Consider the following 14,550-nt stretch of genomic DNA (forward strand, 5'->3'; position numbering starts at 1 on the left):
AGCACACTGCTGCTCTCCTATCAATGCTCCAGACGGAGCGGGGTCAGGGGTCATGGAGGGGCAGGGGATTCGTATGAGGGACAGAACTTGGGAAGGGCAGTGAGAAACAATTGTTTCTAGTTGAGACCCGTTCCAAGCAACGCATGGCTGGGGACCCCCAGCAACGATACTGGTTATAACATAGTGGTGGTTATAACATAGTGGTGTGGTACTGGTTATAACATAGTGGTGTGGTACTGGTTATAACATAGTGGTGTGGTACTGGTTATAACATAGTGGTGTGGTACTGGTTATAACATAGTGGTGTGGTACTGGTTATAACATAGTGGTGTGGTACTGGTTGGTACTGGTTATAACATAGTGGTGTGGTACTGGTTATAACATAGTGGTGTGGTACTGGTTATAACATAGTGGTGTGGTACTGGTTATAACATAGTGGTGTGGTACTGGTTGGTACTGGTTATAACATAGTGGTGTGGTACTGGTTATAACATAGTGGTGTGGTACTGGTTATAACATAGTGGTGTGGTACTGGTTATAACATAGTGGTGTGGTACTGGTTGGTACTGGTTATAACATAGTGGTGTGGTACTGGTTATAACATAGTGGTGTGGTACTGGTTATAACATAGTGGTGTGGTACTGGTTATAACATAGTGGTGTGGTACTGGTTATAACATAGTGGTGTGGTACTGGTTATAACATAGTGGTGTGGTACTGGTTATAACATAGTGGTGTGGTACTGGTTATAACATAGTGGTGTGGTACTGGTTGGTACTGGTTATAACATAGTGGTGTGGTACTGGTTATAACATAGTGGTGTGGTACTGGTTATAACATAGTGGTGTGGTACTGGTTGGTACTGGTTATAACATAGTGGTGTGGTACTGGTTATAACATAGTGGTGTGGTACTGGTTATAACATAGTGGTGTGGTACTGGTTATAACATAGTGGGGTGGTACTGGTTGGTACTGGTTATAACGTAGTGGTGTGGTACTGGTTATAACATAGTGGTGTGGTACTGGTTATAACATAGTGGTGTGGTACTGGTTATAACATAGTGGTGTGGTACTGGTTATAACATAGTGGTGTGGTACTGGTTATAACATAGTGGTGTGGTACTGGTTATAACATAGTGGTGTGGTACTGGTTGGTACTGGTTATAACATAGTGGTGTGGTACTGGTTATAACATAGTGGTGTGGTACTGGTTATAACATAGTGGTGTGGTACTGGTTATAACATAGTGGTGTGGTACTGGTTGGTACTGGTTATAACATAGTGGTGTGGTACTGGTTATAACATAGTGGTGTGGTACTGGTTATAACATAGTGGTGTGGTACTGGTTGGTACTGGTTATAACATAGTGGTGTGGTACTGGTTATAACATAGTGGTGTGGTACTGGTTATAACATAGTGGTGTGGTACTGGTTGGTACTGGTTATAACATAGTGGTGTGGTACTGGTTATAACATAGTGGTGTGGTACTGGTTATAACATAGTGGTGTGGTACTGGTTATAACATAGTGGTGTGGTACTGGTTGGTACTGGTTATAACATAGTGGTGTGGTACTGGTTATAACATAGTGGTGTGGTACTGGTTATAACATAGTGGTGTGGTACTGGTTATAACATAGTGGTGTGGTACTGGTTGGTACTGGTTATAACATAGTGGTGTGGTACTGGTTATAACGTAGTGGTGTGGTACTGGTTATAACATAGTGGTGTGGTACTGGTTGGTACTGGTTATAACATAGTGGTGTGGTACTGGTTATAACATAGTGGTGTGGTACTGGTTATAACATAGTGGTGTGGTACTGGTTATAACGTAGTGGTGTGGTACTGGTTATAACGTAGTGGTGTGGTACTGGTCATAACATAGTGGTGTGGTACTGGTTATAACATAGTGGTGTGGTACTGGTTATAACATAGTGGTGTGGTACTGGTTGGTACTGGTTATAACATAGTGGTGTGGTACTGGTTATAACATAGTGGTGTGGTACTGGTTATAACATAGTGGTGTGGTACTGGTTATAACGTAGTGGTGTGGTACTGGTTATAACGTAGTGGTGTGGTACTGGTCATAACATAGTGGTGTGGTACTGGTTATAACATAGTGGTGTGGTACTGGTTATAACATAGTGGTGTGGTACTGGTCATAACGTAGTGGTGTGGTACTGGTTATAACGTAGTGGTGTGGTACTGGTTATAACATAGTGGTGTGGTACTGGTTATAACATAGTGGTGTGGTACTGGTCATAACATAGTGGTGTGGTACTGGTTATAACATAGTGGTGTGGTACTGGTCATAACGTAGTGGTGTGGTACTGGTCATAACATAGTGGTGTGGTACTGGTTGTGAAAGAAAGTGATATGCCCGATCCTCCAATTTGAGCTTGTCTGACGTAGATGCTACGACTTTAGATGTTAATCGGAAGTCTGATTTGTGAGACTACTGTTAGCCCAACAACCTTAGGCCTACATTCAAACTTGATTCAAACTTGAACTTGAACGTGATTAGCGCAAAAAAACCCGCTATCATTAAAGCCTTGAACCTGTGCAGGTGTCCACGGTGTTCAGCACGTTGGTCATTAAGGTTTGTGGTTTCACTGGAAGCATCCTTCAGAGAGAGGGACCACTAAACACCATGGTTTGAAGAGAGATACGGGAGGGAGATGGGTTTGAAATGTTCGAGGTAGAATTGATTCAGGAGATGGTTGGCCAAAGAAAAGGGGTGAAAGACCATCCAGATATTCAGAGTTTCAGTCCGACCGTGCTGCTTTTCTTACGTGGTTAAAAAAACAATCAGAGTCATGCTCTCTTTGCTCTTTCCAGATCCGGTTGGAAGTAGTCAAGCAGAAACATATTCTCCTGAGAGAAGAATTGTGTGCCAATATGTGTTAATCTTTTGACATCATTATTCAATCTATCTCCGATTGAACAGTATTCATTGGTCCGTCGAGTTCTACACTTTCCTCGGGTACCGCTGCTATTTAGAAAGACTGTTTCTCTATTTAGAAAGACTGTTTCTCTATTTAGAAAGACTGTTTCAGGACTGACTGAAACTCCGTCCCCCTAGTGCTGTTCCTGTTATTTTCATATTTGTGGAAAAGGCTTTCAATGGGCTCGAGGCCAGACTTATCTGTAGAGAGAAGCAGAACATGAAGCCCCTGGATTAAGGTTGTCCTTATAGAATTAGAGGGATACGCCAAGATAACTGTCTTACCCAGATCAAGATAACTGTCTTACCCAGATCAAGATAACTGTCTTACCCAGATCAAGATAACTGTCTTACCCAGATCAAGATAACTGTCTTACCCAGATCAAGATAACTGTCTTACCCGGATCAAGATAACTGTCTTACCCAGATCAAGATAACTGTCTTACCCAGATCAAGATAACTGTCTTACCCGGATCAAGACGAGTTTCTTCAGTTCTTGGTTGTGCGTCCTGATGGGGCGTTCACTGGGTTAGACTTTGGTTTGTTCACTCAGTGATATTATCAGCTGTTTCTGGCTGGCTCGTCTACGTGAAGGTGACTGGTCAGAAAACTTCCACCTTGTGTTGTCATTGGCACTCATTGAAGAGGAAACTATTCAGAGCAAACTGGTCCCCCCCGGGCCCCAGTTCATCAGGGGCCGCATGTTAGGACCTCAGTTCATCAGGGGCCGCATGTTAGGACCTCAGTTCATCAGGGGCCGCATGTTAGTGGGAGGAGATGGATTTCAGTATCTGACATGAGAGCAAAATATTCATTCATTCTGTCCACTTTGGTGTTTAATCCACCCTTAAAGACCCCTGCCTCTGTTTTTTCTCTTTAGCTTCCATTAACTTGGTTAATTGGCTTAGCCTTCATTTTTATACAAAATATGCAATGAATTGTTAAATAATCTTGTTTTTTTTCATGTCATTTCTACTGAATACCGTTGTGAAATGGAAACTTCCCTGTCCATCTAAGTAGACTACAATGTACTCCTAGCCCCTTGCTATGATAAATATAAAACTACCATCTGTCGTACATTTCTTCACGTCTCCAGTCTGAAGCTGGTGCTCTCGGCCCCGCCCCCCAGCGGGGCCCTGGACCTATCAGGCATCCCGCTGGTAGCGAGGGACATGGAGCGTGTGTGTGGCCACCTGCGCCGCCACGCGGCCAGCATGGTCAGCCTGGAGATGGGCTTCACCGAGCTCACGGACGACGCCTTCCTGCTGCTGCTGCCCACGCTGGCCGGCCTGCCGCACCTGGAGACCCTGGCCCTCAACGGCAACCGGCTGACCCGCGCCGTGCTCAAGGAGCTCACCGACGCCCTGAAGGTACGTACGCTCCGCCAGCGCTCTGTGGGGGTTGGTTTACTGTAGCCGTTCAGTTTGCGTGTTCTCGTGTGTTCTCGTGTACTTGCGTTCTCGGTAAACGTCATCAGTGGTGGCCCAAGCACTGTTCCAATTCCAAGTACGCGAGTACTGTCGTAAAACCCGTGTGTGTTCTCGATGCGTTCTCGATGAGGCCGTTCTACCGAGGACGCATCGGAGGTGACTCGTGTGGACTTGGGGCCGTTAAATATCCCAGAATGCATCATCGAGTCCGCTGCTGTTCCAATTGCAGGTGCGTACTCGCGTTCTCGGAAGTCTGTACTTGAAAGTCCGGACTTGCCAAGTACGTACTTCCAAGTCCGGAAGTAGTCCGCGTACTTGGTATTGAGAAACGGCTTGTGTTTGGGTTTGTATTGTTTGTCTGTGTTCTTGGGTCTTAGTTTGGGCCTTGTTTATTCGCTTTGTTTTTGTTTTAATTTGGGATAGTTGGTGTAAAAATGAGTTGCTGTGATGTGTGGACATGGCGAAGGAAAGCTCCTGTTTAAGGAGCACACAGTGCTCTTATTGCATCCGCAGTGGTCAACTACACTCAAAGACCTCTAATGATCGCTGTTGTTTAAATGTTCTCATCATTCATCTTCATAGCAGTCGGTATACAGGCCAATGCTTACTGCGGTCCGTGAATATAGGTTGTTCTGGGTAACATGACGGTTGCTGTTGTTCCTACAGTTTCGTTTTGGATACCAACTGTCTGTCCTACAACTCTTAGACCAAAGCGAGAACATTTTGAAGGCGTTCTCTCTAGAGCTGTTTGTCCGTCCCGGGCTCCTGTAGATATATAGCGCTCATTCTAAGGCCACGAAAATCTGAATTATGAACTAATTTAAACATACTTATGATTATTCTACTTCGTTTAAGAATGCTTGATTCTGATTGGCTGGGAGGAGGGCATTAACCCGACAGGTTGCCCGCTGACTGAGCACAGCGTCATCAAATAGTAGATCAATACGCCGCTTGTATTTTCTTTCTATCAGCAATGTCAAACATGAGGTCCATTGTAAAAATAAACCTTGTTTAAAAACGTTTCTAAAATGTGTCGGAAATCTATCGGAGGGTCAGTCGATACATGTTTCGCAAGCGAGATACAATGTAGCAACTACGTTATTAAACTAGTGATCAGATGCAGCCTTGTGTGGTTGCTATAGAAACTAATAAGCTACAGCTGAGCTAACGGGGAGCATACCTATGTTCCCCGGTCGCGACTGTGTTTTTCGTAGGCGGAATCCGGGAAAAGTTCCGCCTCAAGTGCTAGAATTGGACAGGCAAACTCACACGCTGACTCCTAACCCTAACCCTAAACCTAACCATAACCGTAACCCTCACCTTAACCATAACCGTAACCGTAACCCTCACCCTAACCATAACCATAACCGTAACACTAATATTCATGATTCTTCCGGATTCCACCTACGAAAAATTTGCTAACGTTATTCACCGTAGTTCTAAAGGGGACTACTTTTTGAGGGAGATGAACTCAAACAGAGTATACATTTATTAAGCATGCAATACGAATAAGAAAAAGCAGAATTATTAAAGTATTTGAATTGTTTTATTATGTTGGCAAGCAAGAAGTAGAATAAACGGGATAATCACCTCAAGGCAGGGCAATAAACAGTTTGATATGCCCGGCTAGTGGAAGGTAAGCCGTCCACTAGCCGGGCATATCAAACTGTTTATTGCCCTGCCTCTCGGTGATTATCCCTTACATATTATATTTAATTTCCAAAGTCCATCTGCTAGATGCCACTCATTTCTACACACTGTACCTTTAAGAGTCAAACTTTATCAAACTTTTTTTTGCTTTCTCGATCATCTGCACTAGCTGCATTCAGCGCTGAAAGGGACTTGGAGTCCAATGTGTAACCATTATATCTCTACCTTTCAAAGACCTACTGGATAACACTTTTAGATACGTTGAGCTGATATTGATCCTCAGATGATTCCGTGATGATCCGTTCAGTCCTAGAGAACCGTAGTAACCCCTGGTTGTCCTCCCAGGACCCCGGGAGCTTCCCCAGCGTGACGTGGATCGACCTGGGCAACAACGTGGACATCTTCTCCCTGCCGCAGCCCTTCCTGGTCAGCCTGCGGAAGCGCTGCCCCAAGCAGGGAAACCTGCCCACCATCCTGGAGTTCGGGGAGAGCCAGGCCAGTGAGCCGCCCGAGAGGCCCAAGAGGAGGGGGGCCGGGGAGCAGGGGGGGCCACCGCGGGGCGGACCGGGGGAGGAGGAGGAGGAGGAGGACGGGGCCACGGACGACGAGGCCAACCGCACAGAGAGCATGGACGAGCTGAGATCGGAGGTGGAGGAGGAGATGGACGGGGAGCTGGAGATCGAGGAGATGATGGAGGAGCTGCTGGACTTTGACCGTGAGGTGCGGGGCCCTGAGGACGAGATGGAGGAGGAGGAGGAGAGCATGTGGACCCTCGAGGACCCGGGGAGAGGAGGAAGGCCTGGGGAGAGGAGGAGGAGGAGGAGGTGCATAAGGGCCGGTGAGGAGGAGGAAGAGGAGGAGGAGGATGGACACGAGGAGGGTGGGGGGGAGGAGAAAGAAAGGGGGGGCGGTCAGCGCAGGAAGAAGGCTCTGAAGGCCGACAAGGAAGACGACACACAGAGCCACTCCTCACACCTGTCCTTCTCCAGCCAATCGCAGCACTCCTCCTCCGGGGCTGTGGGGTCAGTGAGAGTGGAGGCTGATGACCTGGCGGACGCTGCCAAGTCAGTGGAGCCTTTGACCTGATGGCCGCGGTCCCGTCAGCGACCAGAGCTCCTCTAGGAGCTCCCATAGGGATGTAGAACACTTGTCCTCTTCCAGGTCCACTGGGGCGCCTTGTGGACAGAAGAGCCCAGTGGAAGGAGGTCTGCCACCCATCAGAAGGGCCCTAGGAACTGTGGCTCATAAAGACGTTTGCTGATGACTTGAGCTTGTTTAGGTTTGCAGACACCAAGGATTCCAAGAGGAGAACAGGACCTCCAGTGTTAATATAAAGCTTGGGTAAACCAGGTAGGATGCTCCCTCTGCCATGTGTCTCATTTGGGCTTTAAAATTAATATTCCTTTCCTGCAACTGGAGGAATAGCCATGTGCCTGTGAAATGTTTGATTATCGTGTGAAAGTGACTAATATATAAAAAAGAGAGAAAGAGAGTAAGTCAAATGTCCAAAATGGATCTAACTATAACTTAAAACAAAACATCAAACAACAAAGGCTGTTATATATGCAATGGCATATAGAAAGAATAAATATAACCAAAATATAACATAGAATATATGGCAAAATACAGCCTAGATAAAGAAACATCTGTCAAGACCTCTCCCTATATCAAAGACCTATCCCTATATCAAAGACCTCTCCCTATATCAAAGACCTCTCCCTATATCAAAGACCTCTCCCTATATCAAAGACCTATCCCTATATCAAAGACCTCTCCCTATATCAAAGACCTCTCCCTATATCAAAGACCTCTCCCTATATCAAAGACCTATCCCTATATCAAAGACCTCTCCCTATATCAAAGACCTATCCCTATATCAAAGACCTCTCCCTATATCAAAGACCTCTCCCTATATCAAAGACCTATCCCTATATCAAAGACCTCTCCCTATATCAAAGACCTCTCCCTATATCAAAGACCTCTCCCTATATCAAAGACCTCTCCCTATATCAAAGACCTATCCCTATATCAAAGACCTCTCCCTATATCAAAGACCTCTCCCTATATCAAAGACCTCTCCCTATATCAAAGACCTCTCTCTATATCAAAGACCTCTCCCTATATCAAAGACCTCTCCCTATATCAAAGACCTCTCCCTATATCAAAGACCTCTCCCTATATCAAAGACCTCTCCCTATATCAAAGACCTCTCCCTATATCAAAGACCTCTCCCTATATCAAAGACCTCTCCCTATATCAAAGACCTATCCCTATATCAAAGACCTCTCCCTATATCAAAGACCTCTCCCTATATCAAAGACCTCTCCCTATATCAAAGACCTCTCCCTATATCAAAGCTGCACTTTTCCAGGTCGTCTCCTAGAGGCCAAACTCTCCAACACACTTTGGTTTAAAAGAAGATATTTACTTTAAGTAAATAAATTAAGTAAATCAATTAGACCATTTGGTGGGGTTAGAAAGTAAGCAGTGGTTGTTGTCCAATCAAATGTTAAGTTTGGGGACAAGCCTCGCCAGTTAAGAAGGCGTGTCCAGCCGTCCTTGATATCAGTGCTGTCACATGTAAAGTCCTATGTTTTGTTTATGTAATGAGACAAAGTGCTGAATATCAAAGTCCTTTTTTTCTCAACCCAGGTTATTCCTGGCTCTGCAGTACCATGATGCACATGTGCATCACATGCTTTTAGCAATGCAGTAATATGATGTGGCTCATATACAGTAATATGATGTGGCTCATATACAGTAATATGATGTGGCTCATATACAGTAATATGATGTGGCTCATATACAGTAAGGTAGTGAGGTACAGTGAGGCTGCTCTGTCTGGGGTTGACCCCCAACTATTATTCCCTTATATGCAGTCTGTAGCTTTCCCACGGCTAGTGCTTCTACCCACTTGTATCAAGTAGTCTTAATGGTGAGCAGGAGGCAAAACATAAGATGGCGTTCTCCATTACTGCACGAGTCCATTCTTGTTTCACTCATATAGAGGAATTGTATACTAAAGTGAATGTCTAACATTGGCTTCTTCAAAGAACTGTTAATGAGCAGCCCGTCCTCAAACGATTGCCAGTCTACATCATGAAAGAAGAATGATTGAGGTAATGTGAGAAAGTCCCTGAAATTGGATCGATTCCATCTCTGCAATTAAAGCCATTCTCTGCTCAACCAAAAGGAACCACACTTTCCTCACTTTGGAATTGTTCATTTTTTATACATTGCCACCACACATCAAAATGTGTTTGGTAATAGTCCAAAACCTATTAGCCTATTTGGAATGTCTCTGTTGTAGGAAAAATAACACAGCTTCTTAAAAACTTCTGGGATCTTCTATAAGCTATTCTCAGGTTTATGCATTTTTTCTATCTGCTATTATAACACTTTCCAGAAAAAATGAATCATGAAATGCAATGTTCACCCTTACATTTAGGCTACTACTCTCAATATCAGAATGAACACAGGATTAATCTATACAACATGAAATATGACTAAATATATTCCCTTTAGACATCAGGTGAAGTGATTTTAAACTAACGTTCTAAAACATGTTTTACCCCAGCGATCACCTTGCTGAACTGCAACAAAGATCTCCTCAATTTGACTCACGCATCGATGAGATGAACAGTAAAGCAACGTGACGCTGTGGAGCAGCAGGCCACAGTAGTAGTAGTAGTATCCACTCACCTTAACACTGCCGTGGGTCTGCAGCGGCGGGCGGCCTGTGTGTGTAGCTCGCTTTAGGTCTGTGTTTCACTGTCCAGTGGTTTCTGAACAGGGATTCCTTTCCTCGCTCACAGTCTGCCGCCACACCTCACCACTCATGTATCGCCAACCTCTTCAGGAATCCTCTGCTGTCTTTACCAGCACACACACAAACACAAACTTCAAATGAGTGACTGACAATCATTGATCATGATGATGATGATGATGATGATATTTCTGATGGTGCAAAAGGACTGAAAACACAAATAATGAACGCTGAAGATATATAACATGCACATGGTGGTGGTTTTCTCTCCATATCAACCTCTTTTTTTTCTCATCCCTGCTTTTTTATTTTCTTAACCATCCTTTCTTTTTCCTTTCCTTGAACACGTCACCCATTTTGGTATTCTTTTCTATTTTGGATTATCCATTTGAATATGAAAGACTGGCATTATTATGAATTGTAAACATTTGGTTTGTTGTTTTACCATGAATGTTACAATTAAATTCTATAACATGAAAATGTATATTTGTGTTTTTTTATTTCTCAGAGGACAAATCTCCATTAAAAGTAAGTTGCACGCAATAATAACGGGATCCTATAGCTGGGGAGCATGGCCAAATGCATACATCATGGGGGACGTCATATGAGCCGTGTCTCAATGTGTTTGGTCAAGGACGGATTCAAACAGTCGACCTCTTGCAGAGCATTGCCGTCACACGCTGTGCCACAGAGCCACGGCAGGGCCAGACTCTATTTACAACACCACGAGGCTCCCATACTTTGCACAAAGTGGAAGCTTGGTAAGTACGATAAAAGAATAATAATAATAATAGATAAAAAGTGTTTAGTTGATTTACGAGTCACTGATTAGACTGTGGGTGAGGCTGCACACCTGTTGTGTATTGAACAATCAATGCCACAGGTTAAACCAGCCATCACCAAACACATTCGAGAGATAGCCTACGTGTCCACATGCAACACCTGCTCTATGAATCATTTATACTTCAAACTTTTCAATAAACTGGATTACAACATCTACAACCTGTGTTAATATGTCAATATTTCATGACACACATACGTGCTGTGCTCTCGACTACAGGATTGGTTGACTGGTGAAGGGTCAGGATCAGATTTTGAGAAGGAGCAGTATTCCATACGTGGCGGTTATGGTGAGCTTGGTAGGGATGGTAAAATGGCATTTGTATGACATAAAAACATGTTTACTGGAAGTAAACATATCAAAAATAATCATCTAAAGTAAATGGGGTCCAAATCTTCCACCTTCAAAAGGTGGACTTTTTTAAAATATAGACTTGAAAATTAGCATTTAAATGTAGGTACACTAAATGTAGGCACACTCTTTTTTAGCCCTCTTGGACAGCCAAGCCTAGGCTACGTCGTTTTGATCAGTTTGTGTGTGGGCGTTTGGTCAAGTTGTGGTCCATTGCATTAAATCCAAATGGTCTTACAACATGGGTTGCACCGTGAGAGTTGTTCATCATTACAAATGGTGTATGTACACAAAGTGTCATGCAAATTGCACTGTCCTAGTGGAAATGGCAACCTGTGTAAGTTTTAAAATTCAAGTGCTTATTATAGCGCCACCTATGGTCGAACCTGGCCCATCCTTTGCACCCCTTACTAATTTTACAAAATCTACAAGCCTGCCAATTTATAAAACTTTCGAGCATGTTTTGAGATATGGCCGAATTTGTCAGGGAAAAATATAGTTGCAAACAACTAACGGGGTCCTACATATGGCGAGCATGGCCTTATCATACATCAGAGTACACACTAATTGATTTAGTTTGATTTTGATTAATAAAAAGGGCCTGTATTTGCCCTGACCGTATGGATTACAACCGATAAATAGATTACCTGCAAGTGATATGATTTTCAGTTCAGTTCAGTTTTATTCATATCCCGAGGGAAATTAGATTTGCAGCAAGCATTACAGACACAGGACAAAAAAACAGCATCCAAGACATCAACATGTCACCAGGCACACCATAGTGCAGTAATACATTAAAAACAGTACGAGTAATAGAAACATACTACTAATAAATTACTGTTGATAATAATAATAATAATAACAACAATACATAATACATAATACTCTGCGCAGGTAAGAATGCAAGCAGTCTACAAAATGCATTAAAGTGCATAGTGCTGCAAGAATTGGAAATAAGAATAAAAATAAAATAAAATAAAATAAGATAAAATAAAATAAACAACACTTAATACCCAAGTGCATTTAAGTGCAGAGGCCTGAGAGAATAACCAAGCCTAGCCCAAGAAATTAAGCCTGTCTGTGGCAGCAGGGACAAAGGAAACCCTGGCACGCTGCGTTCTGGTCTTAGGCATCCGAAAACGGCGTCCAGATGGAAGGAGGTCAAACTCCTTATAAAGTGGGTGGTCAGGACAGTCAATAATAAGTTTGGCTTTGGTCCATATTCGCTTGAGATATATGTCCTGAAGCTGGGCTTGCTGCACCCCGATCACCTTGCTTGCCACTTTGGTAAGCCTTGCTAGCCTGTTTTTGTTGGACAGGGTGAGAAATCCAAACCAGGCCACACAGCAATAAGTAAGAACAGACTCGATAAAACATTGATAGAATAAGGTCATTAAGATATTGCAGACTTTGAATGAATTCAATTTTCTTAAAAAGAACAGGCGCTGCTGAACCTTTTTACATACTACATCTGTATTTGCTTCAAAACTCAGCTTATTGTCAATGAGAGTCCCTAAGTATTTATATTCTGATACAATCTCAACCTCCTTGTCCTGAATAGGTTGAGATTTTCGGAAATCAATAAGCATGTCTTTTGTTTTTAGCACATTGATTGACAAGAAGAAATCATTGCACCATGTTATAAAATCATCTACCACAGTACCATGCTCAGTTTCACTGTCCTTTAAAAGACTTATTATGACAGAGTCATCAGCGAACTTCAGAATATGCCTGTTCTCATATGTACTCCTACAGGAGTTTGTGTACAGAATAAAAAGCAGTGAGGACAGGACACAGCCCTGTGGGGAACCCGTTGAAGACAATAACTTAGATGATAACACACCATTGACTCTCACACATTGTGATCGATCTAACAAAAAGTCCAGTAACCAGCCAACAAGATTTGGGTTCAAATTAAAATGCAAAGTAAGTTTCTCTGCAAGAAGATAGGGCTGGATGGTATTGAATGCCGACGAAAAGTCGACAAACAAAAGCCTTGCATGTGTCTTAGGGGCCTCCAGATGTTTAACTAAGACATTTATTAAGAACAGAGTTGCATCTTCCACGCCCCTACCTGCCTGATAGGCAAACTGCAGAGGATCTAGGAGGCCCTTGACCTGCTTCAATACTTCCTTCTTAACTAGCTTTTCAAGGACCTTCATCACCAAAGAGGTGAGGGCTATTGGTCGGAAGTCATTTAAGACTTTGGGGCTTTTTGTTTTAGCCACGGGGACAATAGTTGCATGTTTCCACACCTTAGGAACGGTCTGCAGCTGGAGAGACTGAGTGAAAATGACTTTTAGAATTCCACTAAGTTGCGAGGCACAGGACTTGAGCACTCTGCCACTAATATTGTCTGGCCCCGGGCTCTTATTTACTTTAGTCTGTTTAAGAAGGTTGGTGACATAGGACAGGTCAATGTCAGGGGCAGAAGTGTCTCTGACAAGCTCTCTCATGTTACTTATTTTATCATCAAAAACATCTACATTAAATCTCAAATAAAATTTATTTAGCTCGTCTGCAAGCTGCATATTGGAAGTAAAGCCATTCGAAGAGACAGAATTATTATTACATTTCTGTAGGCCTGTCATCAGTTTCATGCCATTCCACACAGACTTGAGATCAGAGTCATACAGTTTGGATTCAATTTTTTCTTTATAGGCACTTTTCGCCTTTATGATCTCAGCTCTAACAACTTTTCTAATTTGTGCATATGCAGCCTTGTCACCACTCTTGAAGACAGTCTTTTTTTCTCTAAGAAGGCTTTTGAGTTCCTTCGTTATCCATGGTTTGCTGTTCGGATAGAAAAAAACCTTTTTATGTGGGATCACACTGACAGTGCAAAAGGATATGTAGCTGCACACTACATCTGCCAGTTCATCAATACTGTTGGATGATTCCTCAAACACAGACCAAATGGTGCAGTCAAAACACCCCTGTAGTGCCAAAGTGCTCTCCTCATTCCACACCTGTACATCATGTGTCTGCACTCTGTCCCTGCGCAGCACAGACTTGTACGTGGGAAGCAGGTGCACTACGTTGTGGTCTGAGGAACCGAGAGGTGGGCCAGCAACAGAGGTGTAGGCCCCTTTAATAGAGCCGTAGCATAAGTCCAACGTATTGTTGCCACGAGTAAGACAGGTGACGTACTGCTTGAAGCCATTCAAGGACTTTTTGCAGTTGACATGATTAAAATCTCCAAGGAAGAAACTTGGTGCATCAGGTGACAGAGATTGAAGTCGCTGTGACACCGAATGAATGACGACGTCAGCAGCAGCATTCGCGTTTGCGCTGGGATGGATGTACACTACCGTCAGGAATATTTGAGGGAATTCCCTCGGTAGATAGAAGGGCCTCACTGATACCGACAGCAGCTCGATGTCCGGTAAACAGATTCGCTCACGAACCGTGACATTAGTACACCACCTGGGATTGATGTACAGACAGACGCCCCCGCCGCGGCTCTTTCCTGTCGTCCTCGGGTCACGGTCCAGCCGTATTGGAGCTCCGAATCCATCTATAATAAGAGTTGTAGCGACAGTTTTCCTATAAAAGGTCGCTAAGAGGCTTAG

The 14,550-nt window shown here is 43.6% G+C and overlaps 1 protein-coding gene across 1 annotated transcript in view; it reads left to right on the forward strand.

Annotated features, from left to right (window-relative positions):
- The window catches only part of lrrc75a (leucine rich repeat containing 75A), a gene marked incomplete at both ends in the record, with an annotated part of 37,139 nt that extends 30,033 nt beyond the window's left edge, over nucleotides 1-7,106 (forward strand). Inside the window, 2 exons of the mRNA XM_084467201.1 lie at nucleotides 4,037-4,310; nucleotides 6,366-7,106. Coding sequence (XP_084323327.1) covers nucleotides 4,037-4,310; nucleotides 6,366-7,106 — 1,015 coding nt within the window. The remainder of the gene's footprint in view (nucleotides 1-4,036; nucleotides 4,311-6,365) is intronic.
- Nucleotides 7,107-14,550: the final 7,444 nt, after the last annotated feature.

This window comes from Micromesistius poutassou (assembly GCF_964030765.1).
Source record: "Micromesistius poutassou genome assembly, chromosome: 4".
NCBI lineage: Eukaryota > Metazoa > Chordata > Actinopteri > Gadiformes > Gadidae > Micromesistius > Micromesistius poutassou.